Source organism: Crocodylus porosus, unplaced genomic scaffold (genome assembly GCF_001723895.1).
Source record: "Crocodylus porosus isolate Cpor-Errol unplaced genomic scaffold, CroPor_comp1, whole genome shotgun sequence".
Classification (NCBI taxonomy): Eukaryota; Metazoa; Chordata; order Crocodylia; family Crocodylidae; genus Crocodylus; species Crocodylus porosus.
Window position 1 is genome coordinate 106036062 of NW_017728918.1, and position 17197 is coordinate 106053258.

The 17197-nt window shown below is 40.8% G+C and overlaps 1 protein-coding gene across 5 annotated transcripts in view; it reads left to right on the forward strand.

The window, feature by feature from the left end:
• The window catches only part of AKAP7 (A-kinase anchoring protein 7), a 133108-nt gene that overhangs the window by 63158 nt on the left and 52753 nt on the right, over nucleotides 1–17197 (forward strand). Inside the window, exon 8 of one of the 5 annotated variants that reach the window (XM_019538048.1) lies at nucleotides 10699–10763. The exons of the other annotated variants lie outside the window; for them this stretch is intronic. Coding sequence (XP_019393593.1) covers nucleotides 10699–10748 — 50 coding nt within the window. The 3' untranslated portion in view covers nucleotides 10749–10763. Of the gene's footprint in view, nucleotides 1–10698; nucleotides 10764–17197 lie in introns of those variants that run through there. 5 annotated transcript variants of the gene reach the window in all.

Below are 17197 nucleotides of genomic sequence, written 5' to 3' on the forward strand. Positions count from 1 at the left end.
CCCCCAGTTTCTTAATGAGAACGGGGTGAGAGACAGTGTTGAAAGCCTTCCGGAAGTCCAGGAAGATATGTCCACTGCTACCCCTGCATCTAATGATCTGGTAATCTGATCGTAGAAGGTCACCAGGTTGGTCTGATAGGACCTGCCACTGATGAACCCGTGTTGGTTGCCCCTAAGCATGCAGTCCCCTGCTGGCCCCTCATGGATGTGGAGTCCCAGCCTATCACTGTTTTCAGAATGGGAGGGGAGAAAGGGAGTTGAGGGAGTTCAGTCTGGGGTTTTTTCAGCCACCTTGGAGGGTAGTGTGGGTATATTGGATCCCCTTTGTGGTGGGGGGGCTCCAATTCACCCACCCCACTCTTCAGCACCAGTTGGGGAGCCCCAAGGATTAGCTCCCTTCACTGCCTTTCCCCCCTCCCATTCTGAAAACAGCCAGCATTGGCAGAGAGTCCTGGCCACTGCTGTGGGAAGCTGGCTGCAGGCTCCCAGCCACAGCTAGATGCCACTTCCCCTTGGAACAAACAGTGAACTTCTGTTTGGTCCGGGGGATTATTGTAACTCAGAACGCTTTGCAAAAATGGTTCTGTGTTACAGGTAAGAGCTGCACTTCTGTCTTCACCCTTAACTGTCCAGGTATGACAGATAACTCTTCACTTCTTGAACAATGATTGATAGGCCTGAGTTAATTCTTATTCTGTTAGGTGCTTTAGAAACATATATGAAGACATGAGTTCCTGCTCCCAAAGTTTACAAACTGGGCGTGTCTACACATGCAATTTATGTGACTGAATAAACTCCAGGACAATTTGAGCTAGAGTAAGCTAATCTTGATGTCGCTGTCTCCATATGTGTTTAAGCGCAGTAATTTACTCTGCCATCAGATAGTACTTATGTCTGACAGGACTATCCAGTGGCACTGTAAATTAGTCTACACTGGCCTAATTGCTATGCATGTGTAGATGATGATGCTTTATTGTGCAGTAAACTAGTTTACTGCACAGTAAAGCGCATATGTAGATGTGCCCACTAAGACTAGAGTGCCATTTGAAGGAAGGACAATCCATGTAGTGATTGGAAAACATTCAAGTCTACTGCTTCCATCCCTACTAGCTGAGGGAAAGGAAATATTTTCATTTTGGAACTACCTGTTCTGTTTAAAATGGTTAAGATATGAAAAAAAAAGTAACATCAGCAAACCTCCATTTCTGGAAAGCTCTAACCACATTTGCATATTATGTGAAGTCTTTAAGAGGTGGTGAGCATTGATGGTTTAAGCCAAAGATGGTCAATCTATGGCATGAGTGGCACAAGTGTCACAGGCTGCTGTTATGTTTGGCATATGGCAGCACAGTAGCAAATAGGGCAGAGAGCAGAAAGCAAGCACAAATTGGGTGGGGAGCACAAGTAAGGAAGCCGAAAGCCCAACAGCAGATCAGGCAGGAAAAGGGGATTGGCATGTCACCTGGAGAGGGTGTAGGCTTAATTAGTGACATACCTTCCAAAAACATTGACCTCCACTGATTTAAGCAAACCTTCATCTGAAATTAACCATCTAGGTAAAACAATTTTGATAAAAAGATCATACTTTTTAATGTGTTCCTAATTTGCAGGCCTATAGCTAAATAATCCTTTGTACCAAAAATGCTCTTCTATTTTTAGATTCCAAGGCAAATATTCAACGTATGTCAGTCAGCACATAATAAAAATATACTTATCAGTTACTTTTCTTATGGCTACCTTTAAAGATCCTGTCACTTTCATTCTGAACATCATGTCACGCCAAATGTGTGCATTCCCAGCTGTTACCTTCTATGAATCAGTAAGTGTTTTGACCAGCTGTTATATAAGTGGTGGTATTGGAAATCATCACTGTCTGGAGGACTGGACAGAATACTGAGAGTAAGAAAAATATCTCATTTTGTCTTTGCACCTAACTTGCCTCAGACAAATCATAAATCTATTTCTGTTTTTCCATCTGTAAAGCAGAGACAGTAATATTTATTTCCCCATATCTCATGAGAATGTTGAAAAATTACTGCTTCTACTGTGCAGTGATTTAAATACATAAGGTACTTTATAAATCCTAAGTATTTGTTTTTATTTATGATACTCAGCAATTCTTAGTTTGAAATTTAAGAATTCCCTTTATTGTCAAAAAATATACATTTTATAAATATTATATAGACTGCTACAGGGTAAATGGGCAGAGAGATAAAATATTAGTATCTTAGTTTGACCAATGATGGCATTATTACAAAATTAAATGGAGATAATGCTTTTTATTATTTATTAAAAATATCTTATTTACATACCCTCACCTATTTATAAAAGTGGAGAATAGAAGGGCAATATACAAGAATATATGTACCATTTCCTTGGCATGAGTTTAGTATGGCTGCAGTATTTGCAAATAGTAAAATACTCTGGAATATCTCTCTTCAGTTAAACAATTTGTCTAATAAATCTGCCCAAATAAAAGCTGTTCCATAGCAAATATATAAATATTTGACAGCTGTTGGCCATGACACTCAAAGTGTTTGTTTAAGTCTAAGTGTTAATTTTGTATTTGTCATTGGCTGACAGATTTGTCATTATAATCACTAAATTTACAGGCATCTCAGAATGCATAAAGTAGCGGGATATTTGGTTGGCTTTGACTCAGTCATTTTATGAGAGTTTCAAAGATAGTCATTTTTGTGACCTGAAATGACTCTTTCCCTTTGAGAGCAAACTGAATTATTTTAATTTAATTAATGGAAAGGGATTTCTGTGGCCATACCATGTGGGCCTAAATGTCTGTGAAATAAGCATCAGCACACCCTGTTGAATAAATTGTTTTATTTTTACCCCTTTTCATGGTAAGAAACTAATACACAGATAGATTGAGCGACTTGCCTATATGCTAACATTTTGTTTTTGGTTTTGTAGAAATGGATATATTGATCTGATCTGATGAAAGGTGTGTTTTTGATAGACAAGTTAAAAAATTAATTATTGAGTCTCAGACAAAGGAAAACTTAATTGAATTGTGGGTTAAAATATAGTTTGAACAGATTTTTTTCTGTGTAAGCAACACCTGAGTAAGGGTTTTTGGGCAGGTGTCTACACATGTGGGATTAGGGACCGGATTTGCACCCAATTCCCTGCAGCCTTGCAGTGGGCCCCTGCCACCACTGGCGGGAGTGGGGGTGGTGCTCCAGCCTCCCCCTAGGTGCTAGCCCAGGGGCTGGCACAGAGCACTGGGCCAGGAAACAGCTGTCTCCTAGCCCTGGGGTGGGGGGCGCTGCCTGCTGTTGGGGTTGGGACAATGTTCCCTTGCCCTGGCAGCAGGGAGCTCCTGGCTCTGGCTCCCTTATCAGGGGCACGGGGCTTGGAAAGAGCTGCAGGGGAGGAGCAGGGTGCTAGGACCTACCTCACCCCTGTAGCTGTCTCCAAGCCCTGTGCCTCAATCACCTGATCAGGGTACGGGGCTGGGACCTGCCCCTGACCGGAACAGTTCGTGGCCAGTCCCAGGCTGTGTGGGGAAGTTTGCATGTACAGCCTGGGGCTGGCTGGGAACTGGGGCTAGGAATAAGTTCCTAGCCCCAGCTCCACAATCGCAGAGCTGAGCAGAGAACAAACTCTCTTGCCTCCGCCAGCAGGGAGCTCCCAGCGTGCATCCATGGTCATGGGACACAGGTTGGGAGACTCATCTATCTCAGCCCAAGCCCCGTAACTATGGAGCTTAGCCTGGGAGATAAGTGTCTCCCAGCCCCCCACTCCCCGATTGCGATAGTGGAGCAGGGGCTGGGGATAAGGATCTCCCAGCCCCTGATCCCCGATCATGATCTGGGAGCATGGAGCTTGGAGATTCCTACTGCTAGGGCAGGGGGATATAGTTTCTGCCTGGGCTCCTGTGGCAGAGCCTGTCCCGGCAGCAGGCAGCTCCCCAGGGCAGGGAGCTATCTTCTGCCTCCTGGTGGGTGGCTGACTGGGAGCAAATGCTGCTTGCTCCTGGTCAGGCATCTACACAAGCACTATGTTGTCATTACTAATCCTGAGTAAATTTGCTACTTGCATTTTTACTGTGCTAATGTGAAGTTAAGTGTCTTGTGTAGATGCGCCCAGAAAGAAGTTAATGCAGTCCTATTCATATAATGGAAACAATGAAATCAGTAAATAAAAGTTTTGTATAGGAAAAGAGTTCAAACAGAGTGCAGTGTGATTCTAGTTAATTCTATCCCATATATACCTGTGACATTTGTTTGAATTCTGTATTGCTTTTGAAGCATGCAGAATTAAGAACCAGAACAGTATTTATTTTTTGTCAACTAGTTTTGGCCAGTTTCAGCACATACATTTTATGTGAGAAGAGATATAAATGGAATGGACTTAATACTAACAGAAAAGTTGGAATATGTAAGAAACAAAGAATTACACTTTGTTATTGCCACTGTTATTAGAAGCTATAGTGGCTGTAGACTTGGCAGATTTTAAAATACATCTCAAACTACAATAAAAATGTAGACACACAAAGGGGTCACCCTTGACAATGCAGAGCAGGACACGCAGCTTGCTGAGCTCCAAAGATGTCACAGCTAGTTCACATGCTGTAACATGCTATACAGAAACATCTGCTACACTCAGCAGACTCAGCAGAAAACCTTTCTGCACAATTGCACAGAAGGTGAAAGGTGTGTATTGTACAGTGAGCACTGGGTATGGTTTCAGAATCAGTGGTGAACCTTTATCTGTAAAAAAGGAGTAAAGACATCCTTGGAAGCAAATCAGAACAAAAGCCCTGGACAGGAAGCATTGGGCAGCAGTACCTCCAACTCAAATGCCATGGAATGCTGAATAGCTCTGCCATGAACAAAGCATCCCGTTTGCATTTCTGTTCACCTGAGTGGAGGAGGATCAGTCCTTTACACAGCAAAAAAAGATAACCAATAGAAAAAGCTGCCTGAAGGAGCACAGTTTACATCTCTACGTACTATGGGCAACTTAATTTTCAGTATCCAAAAACTGTAATCTCTTCAGTCTCCATAACTTATAATACACATAATGAACTTATACAAGTATTTATATTTAAAAGAGAATGCCTTGATAATAATGAAGTTATACAAATATCTTTGTCCATTTTCAAGCAATCGCTGTTTCTGTTTCTATAAATTATTAGTACTAGAAGGCACCAATAGCTCAGTGTAGAATAATTAATTTCCTCTGTAATGGCATATTTTTCAGGTATTCCTCAGATAAATGTTTTTAATTGTTCAAAGGATGATGACTAAAAAGAAAGATATACTTCTTTTCTGTTGAAATGTCAATTTTTTTTCAAGTGTTGATGGTTAGTGGTGCAGATCTCAAGAGCTTATACAATGTGCTGCATGATTACACAGCAAGATTCTGTTATGGTGACTGTCTAATCCCTGTGAGATTTTCTAAAATAAGACACAGTTGCACAGGTCAGTACTTCAGGAATAATATGAACACAGCCTCAAAATCCAGTTGTTAAAATCCTTTGGCTTGCTTAATAACTTGGTGAATTTATTATCTTTAGGCAACAATATTGAACAATTAGTTGGAGTAGATGACAGATTAATTTCTAGAGCTTTGCTTTCTTCAGATTTCAATAAATGTATAATAAATGTTTGGAATAAAACAGATCCCTACATTTTAAAAATAATTTATTTTTATGGGAGACAAAAATCTCATATAGGGCCTCGTGCTGACACACTGTTTTAGGCCTATTATATGCTAAAATAGCATAATGATTTCTCACCAGAAAGTAGCTGTGCAGCATGGCACTGTTTCTTATGTAAATAACTACATACAAAAGCACATCCCAAATCAATAGTGTTGGGCAGTTGGGCTCCCATTCAAATCTTTTATTATGTTAAAATAATAGCCCTATCTACCGATTTACACCTGCTTATTATTCACAGATTTTAAGGCCAAAGAGGAAAACTTTGTAGGTCTGTCTTCTATGCATTCCCTGCATAATGTGCCATAAAACCTGAGTAATTTCTGCATCATATTTATAACTTCTAAATTAATATTAAGATTTCGTGGTTTTGCAAGTGAAATCACAGATGTCTCCTTATCTGCAAGCTAGTTGTAAAAATATGCAAATGTGTAAAGTACGAATGATGCGAGAGGGAGTACAATATGCATTTTATGTAAACCTATTTTATAAATAAATATTTTACATTTTATTTTACATAGGCATTGGCCAGAAATGCCAAACATAAATTCTGATATTCTATCTGAAATGTAAGTGTCTTGATTTTCAGAAGTGCCAAGAAGCTGTAGTGAATTGACTTTTGGTACGTAAGTGCCATAACTTCTTGTTACGTACTCTTTAAAAGTAGATACTTATAAAATTCTGGGTATGCATCAGCTGGCTGTAGAGCCAGTTATTTACAGCAATAGAACCAATGCTGTTTCAAGGCTTAATATAACTTTTAAATAAATATTTTAATCACTTATTTAGGCAAATGGTGAAAAATGACATAATTGTGTGCAATTATATTTTCACTGTTTCTCTGTAGACCTTTCTGAATATAGATCTTTTTATGTTTAAACATTTTACAGTACCAATCTCAGGAACTACAGCTATATGACTATTGCCAATAGAGAATACACCACACTAAAGGGCTGTCTACACATAATATTGCTCCTGATTAATTACGCTTGGAAAGTAGGTCAAGCTAAACGGGAACAAGGCACTCTTATTCTATAATAAGAGTGTCAACACATGGAATTATTCAGGAACAGCTCTAGCCCTTTAAATTCCCAGCCTTTGTTAATCCGCCTTAACTTTCAAATGCAGACAAGCCCTGCCCTATACCAATATACTCTCTCCCCCTCCTCTACCTATATTTTAAACATGCAACACACTTAGTTTTCATGTTAAAATTCCATAAACATTATATCTCTGTTTTAGCACTACTGGAGTTCCAGTGACCGACAGATATTCTGTTACCATATCTTAAATATTAAGAAATAATACTTTCAGTACAGTATTGTAGCCAGTTGCATTGCATCAATACAGCCATATTTTTTAAGTGAGAGCACCTTCCCTTTGTAGACCTATTTTTGGTCAGGAAAGTTATAAGCATTCATCTGTAGGATGGTCTTATTCCCCGGGTTCCTCAGTTCCTTCACACTGGGCACATCTACACGAGACGCTGACTGCGCAATAGCCTGATACTACTATGCAGTAGTGTCTCATGGCAAAAACTGGCATGACACTACTCCACAATAGCATTAGGCTACTGTGCAGCAGTATCACTAAAAAGGCATTTGCTAGTGCTACTGCGCAGTAACTCAGGTTACTGTGCATTTATTTAGTATTTGTTTATACAGCTTTATCAGTGTCACTGATATGTGTTGTAGGGCTTGTGTCCCTTCTTGGCTGATGCCCTACTCACTGGTGATAACAAGGTGGGTCCTTGTGTGTGTCACCCATGTATTCTGGTAGCTGTTCCCTCTCAGCTGCCATGACTTGGTCTTATCTTCTTGGGAGACAGTTTCCCTGCAGGTGACTCTGGATCCCACACCTTGGCTTCTTCATGGGGTTCCAACCTTCCTTATATCCCACCCTTACCACATCCAGGGCCTGAACTGTCCTGCCGCTGGGGCTTTTTCACCGTGTGCCTCTCTGCAGCATGTCTTATCCTGGCTCCTCTCTGCCAGCAGACTCTGCTCCTTCTCCCCACCAATTTGCAAGGCCACACTGCTCCAGAAACGGTATGCTGAATACTCTGAATTAGTCTGTGAGCCCGATGCTCTGGAGCAAGCTCACCGTGTGTGCACCGTCTGTCCTAGGGTGAGCGACGGGGGAACCATGTTGGGCTGCCTCTTCCCTTGTCACAACCAGTTGATACAAGTACTAAATATATGTGGAGTAACCACCACACTATAGATACGGCCTCAGAAGCATGTTGCAGCTTCCTTTTGAATTACTTCAAAGTGGCTACTTTTATCACTGCCACTTTTATTTTGCTCCATGTTGCAGTCACTTTTTGTGGTATGGTGCTTAAGATGCTTGCACGGTAATCCTCAAATCTCTCAATTTCAGTCCATACCCTGGATTAGCTATTATCTCAGACAGTCATTTGCATCATCCTCGTTGTTGTATTTGAGAACCTTTTATGTACATGGTTTTTGTCAGAGCTTCTTAGGCTTATTTCCTCTTCTAAATTGCACAAACATCATCTAGTTAATTTTTCTTTGCATTTTATAACCTCATGTGCTGGAACACCTTTGGTGCCCACCACTTTAAGGCCTGAGAGCTGACAGCCAACTTCATTTGTCTCTTCGGCCTTTCTAAATTTTAGACAGATTAACCAGAGACAACAATAAGTGGGAACATTAAAATTGGAATGCTACTAAGGAAGAGATATGAAGGCTTTGCAAGGGCATTCTGTAATAAGGTAACAGAGTAAATTCCAACTGTTTCTCCCACTGTAGGATTTGCTAAAGGAGTGCAAAGTATTTTTGAGGAGAAAAATCAACTTAATTCTTCTACTTATCTAGATCCCTACAAGGATCTCACACCTCAAATTATTTTACCACTTCTAATGTTAATTTTTAAATTAAAATAAATTTAGCAATAATTCTGTGGCTGTTACTTCATCTTTCATCTGCCTATTTTTAACGTTACCAATTTATATTTTTTCAGAGAAATGAAGGGATTCTGCTACCTTTTTTTTCAAGGAATCATTTTTTTAGAATGATATGTTAGTTCTATTAATACAATTGAATTCATAATTTTCTATCATTGTCCATAAATGTAGTTATATTAATAATTTTCTGGGTAGGGACTAAACTAGATCATGAGGACTCTATTAAAAGCCATTTGAACAGATTTACAGTCTACAACCCACATCCTTTTGTGCTAAAAAATGAACCAATGGGTTTGTTAGTGAATAGTGATGGCAAGCACTGCTCTGCTATGTTACAAGAACAATCTATTATATCCATATATGTGTAATTAGTTACTGGGCTGCTGGAATAAAATGTAGCAGCCAGAATCTAGAAAACTAGAAGTAAAGTATGTGGGGAAGGTTATGTGCTTCAAAGTGGTGAGCCAAAATATTGAGTCAGGATCCCATAGCACTATCAGGAAATGCTTAGCACCATAGTGTGTCTTCAGCCATATCTCTTTCCAGGGCTTAGATGTCTGCCAGTTCCACCTCTAGACTCTTCTCCTGAGGGTTGGCACTTATGTTCTCAAATTGTTGAGCACGGCTCACTCTTTTCTTTTCAAACAGGGTCACTGCAGGAAGAAGTGGAGGTGCCCACCTTTTATTTAGTAACTTAGTGGTTAGAACACTCACCCAGAAAGTGGGAAACCTGGGTTTACATTCCCTGTAAACCTACAGGGATTCAAATTCATGTCTTTCATTAGAGTGCACAAGGCTGGTGGGTAGGCTGTGATGAGAACATCCTCTACCCCTCCTACTGAAACGGCACCAAAATGTGGCAAAGATTTAAAGATTCATGAGGTTAGAGAGTGAAAACAATAGGGAAGGTATCAAACAATAGGGCTTGGTGGTTAGGATATTCATACAGGGGTAAATGGAATACTGGGTTCCAGCCCTTGCTATGCAGCCTAATTTTATAGTTTATATTAACAGTCTTGATAACATATGGAACAGCAGTATTTGTAAAGGTGATCCAATCCTGTGGGTGTGTTCAGCATTTTGAGAATGCCTATTGATCAAGCATTTCTGGGTATGCCTATTTTCGAGATTCATTTTGGGCAAGTTCTGGGGACAGCTAGATACAGAACTCTAGGTGCTTTCAAGGCCAAGTGACAACTAAGCAGGCATTCTGGAAATCAATTGGGGACCTAGTGTCTCAATTCTGGTATAAGTGCTGCTTTGAGCACCCAAATCCTTCCTTGGTTTTAGTTTCTGGTAAAGTACAAAAATATGTAGTACAGTCGCTAGGTTTTGTAGGCTCACTAAAACTTGTACGCTGTACAAGGTTTCTTTTTAGCAGCCCTTCACATATTGGAAGCCTGCAGATCAATACAGTTCCCAAAGTGGGCAGATTTAGCCATAAAACAACATTTAGGCAGGTACCCCAGGAATGCTCTGAATCAGTCTGTGAGCAGCCTTGTGCAATCTCTGATGATGAGATTCATATGGTGCTTTGGCCAAATGTTAAGTTACCTTCTCTTAATGATACTCCTGCTAGGGAAGACCTTTAAAACGTTACTGGATGCTATTGCTAGTATAGGTCCTGCACAGACTTCAGCCCAGAATGTCCTTTGTCACCAGTAATAGATTCACAAAAATGGTCATTTTCTGAGATGTGGCTAGGAGGTTCTCAATGTGAAAAGTTAAATGATGTATATTTTATAGAAGGTTCTTTTATCTTTGCATGATGAACCTGTTTTTGTTGTTGTCGTTTGTTTTTTACGTTGTGGGTTCCCCCCACAATTACCTCTTCCTTTGTATCTCTTCTAGTTAGCACCTTCACAGAAAGAAGTACATTTGCATGTAAGTGGATAGTTCGAGCTGGGAATCCATGAATAGAAAAAAAGCATAGCTCTTAGTTTACCAATTAATGTAGACTGACAAGTTAAAAATAACAGCTATAAAAAAGATTTAGTTAGACTGGCTGTAACCAATAGTTACTACCATCTTAGAGCAATACTTACTGTTATTAAAAATGAAAACAAGGTCATCTTTTCCCTTTCTCTAGGGGGAGGAAACAAGTCCCAATTTAAGAATTACATGGAAATTTTATACTGATAAATATAATCCAGGAGATGCACATAAAATGTTTTATTTCTTTTAATATCCTGTTTAGTCAGTAGTATGTATTGCAGACCTATCTAATTTTTCAATAAATTGAGAAAGGTAAGAAAGCAAAGAAACTGATTTTTCATTTACCAGAATTTTTTATCTGCTCCTTTCCCTGAAGCATTTCCAAAATCATATTCCCTCATTGCCTGGCCTGCATAAGTATTACTATGCCCTTGGGGTAAAGAGTATGTATGACTCTGACCACTATATTTGTTAGCTTGGTTTGTATCCAGCATGCATCTTAGAGAACCAGGTTGTTTTGTTCCATTTTTATAGAAGTAAAATAGTTTTCCTTTAGTTAGGTTTTCAGTGTAATTCTAATAAAGTTTTGTGTGTGTGTATATGTAAGTATATATACACACACAATATTATTACATAGATATCTATAGATATATATATAAATATATGTATCTATAGATATATAGAACTCAGAAGAAACATCTACTTGCACCCTATTTCCTTCCAAGCAAGACTCCTCAAAAAAAAAAAAAAATCAGACACATTTTCAGAAATGGCCAGTGCCTTATTTGTACATGCCGAACTTGAGACATGCAGGAAATGATATTTAAATGTGAACAGCATTTGCAGTACCTAGGCTAAATACAGACATTTGGGGAGGTTAAATAAGGTTCAAAATGGCTGCCCAATTTAAACTTATCTTGCCTTACACTTACAGATCTGGTTCCAGTGACCAGCAATCAGTCTAAGCCTATAACTGTACAGAAGTTCCATGCACATGAACCAATGTAAAAATTTCAAAACCCAGTTTAATATAAACCTAGATCTATGTAGTATTAAACTTACTTGATTTAGGTCAAACTAGTGCATGTACTTTCTGTACATGTTCCCTGTGCAGCCCTGGCAGTTGGAAAATTCAGCCACTGGCACCAGCTCCGGGGCTGCTCTTTTTACCACAGCCCCTGCACTGGGCTATGTTTTTGCCCCCTGCAACCCCTAGCACCCTCCCACCTCAACTAGTCAGCCCTCTCAACCCCCTTTCCACAAGTCACTCCGGGTACAGCTGCTTTCATCAGCATTTGCTGTTGCCAGAGCTGTGCAAGTAAATCCCAGTGGGTGAGGTGTGGGAGGGATGGGGTGTAGTTTCCCTGGGGGGAACCACCACACTCACAGGTCATGTCTGTCCCCCGCCCCTCGTGGGTCATGGCTACCTCCTCCATCCCACCTGAAGGTTGCATGTGTCCCGCCAACCCCACTCACGGGTTGTGCTTGCCCTGCCCACTCCTTGCAGGTTGTGCCTGCCCCGCCCACCCCACGTATGGGTTGCACCTGCCCCCCCACCTCACCCATGGGTTGTGCCTACCGCCTCATCCCACCCACTGGTAATGCTGATCCTGGCCACCCCACCTAACCCATGGGTTGTACCTTCTGCCTTACCCCACCGGCAGATTGTGCCTGCTCCCTCACCCCACCTGCAGGTCACATCTGCCCTGCCTACCCTACTTGCAGTTCGTGCCTGCCCCCCCACCCTACCTGTGGGTTGTGTGTGCCCTGCCCATCCCACGTGCGGGTCATGCCTGCCTTACCACCCCCCTATGGGTCACACTTGCCCCCCCCATGCCACCCATGTGTCATGCCTGCCCCCCCCACCACACCTGTGGGTTGCATCTGCCACACCACCACACTTACAGGTCATGCCAGCCCTGCCCACCCCACTCATGGGTTGTGCCTCTCCCCATCCACCAGCAGACCCTCAATCCCCTCCAGCCTGCTGGACCCCCAGCTCTGCTGCTAGCCCCCTCATGCTGACTTACTTCATATCAGGCACCCATTTTGATCTGATTTAACCTTCCCCTAATGCCCCCATATGTCTGTACTTAGCCCTACTGACTCTACTTGGAGCTGTGAGTTCTGCATTTCTGTGAATGTGCCAGTTTGGGCACTGAAAAATGGCAATGCCTATGCAACTGGCCAATTAAAAAATATTGGTATTGGCCTTAACTATTTTAAGGAGCCTCATCTGACAAAAATCCTTTTGTCTTCAGTATAGAGAGGCAGTTAACTGTATCAGTCTAAAGTCAGGCAGAAGTCAGGACAGGGCGCCACTTTAGAGACATCTGACAACGTAGTTGTTGCCTACAAAAACTTATGCTTTTCTTCAGTATAACAGTCCAGCTGGATAGCACTTTTAGTGCTCTCTCACTGCTGTAGGCTCTTCTCCAACACTAACTAGTTGGTGGTAGATGGAGGGAAAACTCTTGCTACTTTACATTTTCACACACAGTGGCCCTTCTTGCTTTCTAAGGCATGCACACCTTGTGTTATGTGTTAGAGTCTATGTTCATGAAGGCATCTTTGCCTCGGTTTATGTTAAGAAGGCTAAATTCATAGCCCACACTAAAAACTGTTTTTCCTAACTGAAAAATTAAATTCTGCAACACCCTGTTTGAGGAATAATAGAAAAAATTGTATCTGTTACTCCTTGTTAACTTATCTATTTTGTTAGGTCTGCTTCAGTGGACTTTTTTTATAAATAGAATAAATCTAAATCAAGTAAAAATGGACAGTGTTGCAATGACGAAAAACAAGCTATGATTTTATTAAACAACAACAACTATTGCCTATGAAATTTTGTTCATAAAGATAGGTCCTGTTAATTCATATGCAGTGCAATAGCTTGTAGTTGAATATCCTATAGGGAAACATCTACAGACAATATATTTCAGGCTTGGGGATAATTGATTTTTTAAATGTAATATTACTAATCTTTTCTGGTATAGCTCATAATTCCTCAGTTCATAAAATACATTAAAAATATATTAAGAAAGTTAAAGTAACAGTTTAAAGATTCACCTACTTAATACTACTTTTACTGGATAGACTTCTATTAATTCCTAATTATTTTTACGAATTAATTCAATGCAATTAATTTATTTAATTACAAAATTAGATTTATGGACTGTTTTCACAATGAGCAGAAAATCGATGTTAAGTTTGTTGCCTGAAGCTCCTTACAGTTTTCTTTTATGGACATGTACACAATCCTAAGAAAAGCATAAAGAATTTACAACTCCAAGAAGCATCTTGCTTGTGAAATTCCTCCTTTCTTTCTCATGACTATAAAAGGGAAATAAATGCCTTAGTTCACAGAGTTATACATTTGGATATTACACAAGGCGAATTCTGCTCTTGAGTGAACCACGAAGAGAAAGGGCAACAGATCCTGAGGTCTCTAGGATTTGTAGTCTAGACTCACAACAGCAGGACTCTTGCTGCTTCCAGGCACAGGTAGGAGCTGCTTCCAGATGGCAACAGATACCCGTAGGACAAAATGTAATCCATAGTAGTCAAGCAAATAATTAAGAGGCTTTTCTCTGTCTACTTTTGTACTCCCCTCCATCCTTCTAGATAAAATCTGAGTACCTCATTATCAGTAGTCTCAAAATCTTCTCTGTGATACAAGAAAATATTATTCCTATATTATGCATGTGAATGAGGCATGAAGATAGACATTTGGCCAAGCTCATAGAATTATATAGTTGGAAAGAATCTTAAGGTTCATCTAGTCCCACTCCCTGCATAGGTGCATTCCTAAACCACCTCTGTTAAGTGTTTACCCAGCCTCTTTTTGAAAACCTCCAATAATGGAGATTCTACAGCTTCCCAAGTGCCAAGAACTTCTCAAGGCAGTGTGTTTCACTGTCCTACTGTTCAGACAGTAAGGAAGCATGTTCTAAGATTTGATCTAAATCTGTTTTGCTGCAATTAAGCTCATTGCTTTGTGTCCTGGCCTCTCCAGGGAGGAAGAACAGTTGTTCTGTCTCATTTTAATATTAGTCTTTTAAATATTTGAAAACTGCTGTCCTGCCGTCCATCAATCTCCTTTTCTCCAAACTAAACATACCTGGTAACCTCAACTTTTCTTATTATGGCATTATCATCTTTGCCCCTTTCCTCTAGGCGCTCTCTATTTTTTTCTATATCCTTCCTAAAATGGAGAGCCCAGAACCATATGCAATATTCCAGTTGAGGTATACCAGAGCTGAGTAGAATGCCATTTCCTGTGTCTTTCATCCTATAATCCTGTTAATGCAATCCAAAATTACATTTGTCTTTTTTGTGTGTGATTGCATCATATTGCTGACTCATGTTGAGTCTGTGATGTACCAAAACCTTCTCCTTCTCAGCAACATTAATATCTAGTCAATTATACATAAATCTATATTTGTGTTTTTTGGTTTTTCTTTCTGAGGCTAGGGATAGAATTTACACATAAACCAGTTTAAGTCATCACTCATCAGAAACTGGTTTAAACCTGTAACAGAACAGAACTCATTGCACATAAACTAATTTCAAAATGACTGAAACTGGTTTAAGATAAAACTGGTTGAATGTGGTAGCAAACTTAACTGCTTTGGGTCAAAGCAATTTATGAAACTTCTGTCCCAGACCCCTTCCTGGTTCAAGTTAAGTCACAGTCACCAAGCATCCCAGCATGCTTTGCAGCCCTGAGCTGGCCTGTGCTGTGCTGCCTGCTCCAGCAGAGGAGGGTTGGGAGAGTAGAGGGGACTATCCTGGCAAACCCCAGCTGGGGTCTGGGGCTAGGGAGGGGGGTTAAACACCTCTTCCCCCGATCACATTTACTGCTGGCTGCAACTATGGACTACACATCCCAGAGGCACCTGGAAGCAGTTCCTAACTGTGCCTGGAAGCAGGAAGAGTCCTGCTGTTATGAGTCTAGGGACCTCAGGGGCAGCAGGAAGAGGAAGCGAGCGCACAGCCCATGCTGGCTGTGTCAGAGAGCTGTGCACTAGTAGTCCCTGGCTTCTAACCTGAGCCACTGCAGGCATGGGGCTGCATTTCCTGAATCAAAAGTAAATGTGTGTCCAGTTGTTTCTCAGTTTAATTTCTGCAGTTTAAACTAAACTGCAAAGACTAAATTGATTCAGCCTCAGGCTTTTTGACTATCTGTATTTAGCCTTAGATTTAGCACCGTACGTTACATAATGCAGTAAGTTTATATGTGTTTTGTTGAGCTCATTCTGTTATCTACCCCAGTTCTACAACTAATCAAGTTCTTTTTCAATTCTAGTCATACTAACTTAAGCCTTTAAAAATCCTCCTAGTTTTGTGAAAACTACCAGCTTAATGAAAAAAAACTATTCCAGCATCAAAGTCATTAATAAAAATGATAAACAGCACTGGACTCAGAACAGGCCCCTATAGAATCCCATATGAAATCATCCGCCATTCTAACATTGATTCATTCATATCTCTTTGCTTCAGCCAATAATGCACCCATAAAGAAAGTTTATAGTAGAGTCAGAATTTGAACTTGTAACTTATGATTCCCACAAGAATGTTGTTCTTTCCTTTTACACATCTACCAAGTCATTTGGACGCAGCCAATATGGTTACAGTATTTGGCTCAGAGACTATAGATTTTATCACATTTTCTAGCAGCAAGAGTAGTCTTACATTGGAACAATATAACGAAGAGGTGGCATCCTGTGAGGCCATCCCCACAAGTGCACACGTGTGATTTGTGGTGCTTCAGAGTCATTTGAGGTGCCACAAACTGCATGCAGCACATATGCAGCCATGAATTGCGCTGCTAGTTCACAGTGCAGCGGGAGGGGAGGGAGGGGCTGGCACTGGGAAATCCCGCTGTCAGAAAAAAACAGCCACTAAAATGGTGTGGTACATGTGGCAACAGTGTGTGCTGCCAGAAACTGGAGCCTAACCGGCCACACCCATAAGCTTACTGAACTCAGTATAAAAGTACTTGGGTGTAAAATTTTACAGCTTGTGATATACAATTGGTAATACTACATGATCTAATAGTCCCTCATGACCTCAATCTGTATGAAGTGTTAACAGCTATGTTTGAGAATTTCAGTCTTTTCAGTTTTGATTCCTAAACAGAATGCAGATGTGGAAGCTCCAAGGCTTTTTACTTTTTAATAGGAATTGCTTTATCTGATTTATGTGCAGACCTGTAGCTTTTTATCTAAGATGCACAAAGCTAATTTAAAGCAACACTTACCATGTCTAAGCCTCACCACTTATAGCTGCCAAAAGTGATATTCTGAGTGCAGTTTCTGGAGATAAAGAATATGGCAAAGCTGTTGAAGTGAAAAATTCTAATATAATAAGAATTATATTATTATAATATATAATAAGCTGTGGCACTTCTGGCTTTGTGTCTGTCTGTCCATAACACTGTGGGCCAACCACGCATGCATGGCCCAGAGTCGTACTGACAAACAGGCAAACAGGAGGTGTAGGCGGCGGGGCCTAGGGTGTGCTCCGCTGCACAAGGAGAAGGGGAGGCAAGGGGAGAGGGTGCATGGCTTGTGGCCCTGTGGGGGGGGGCATGGTGCATGGCCATGGGGGGCATGGCAGGTGGCATGAGGTGTGTGGGATGTGGCCACAGG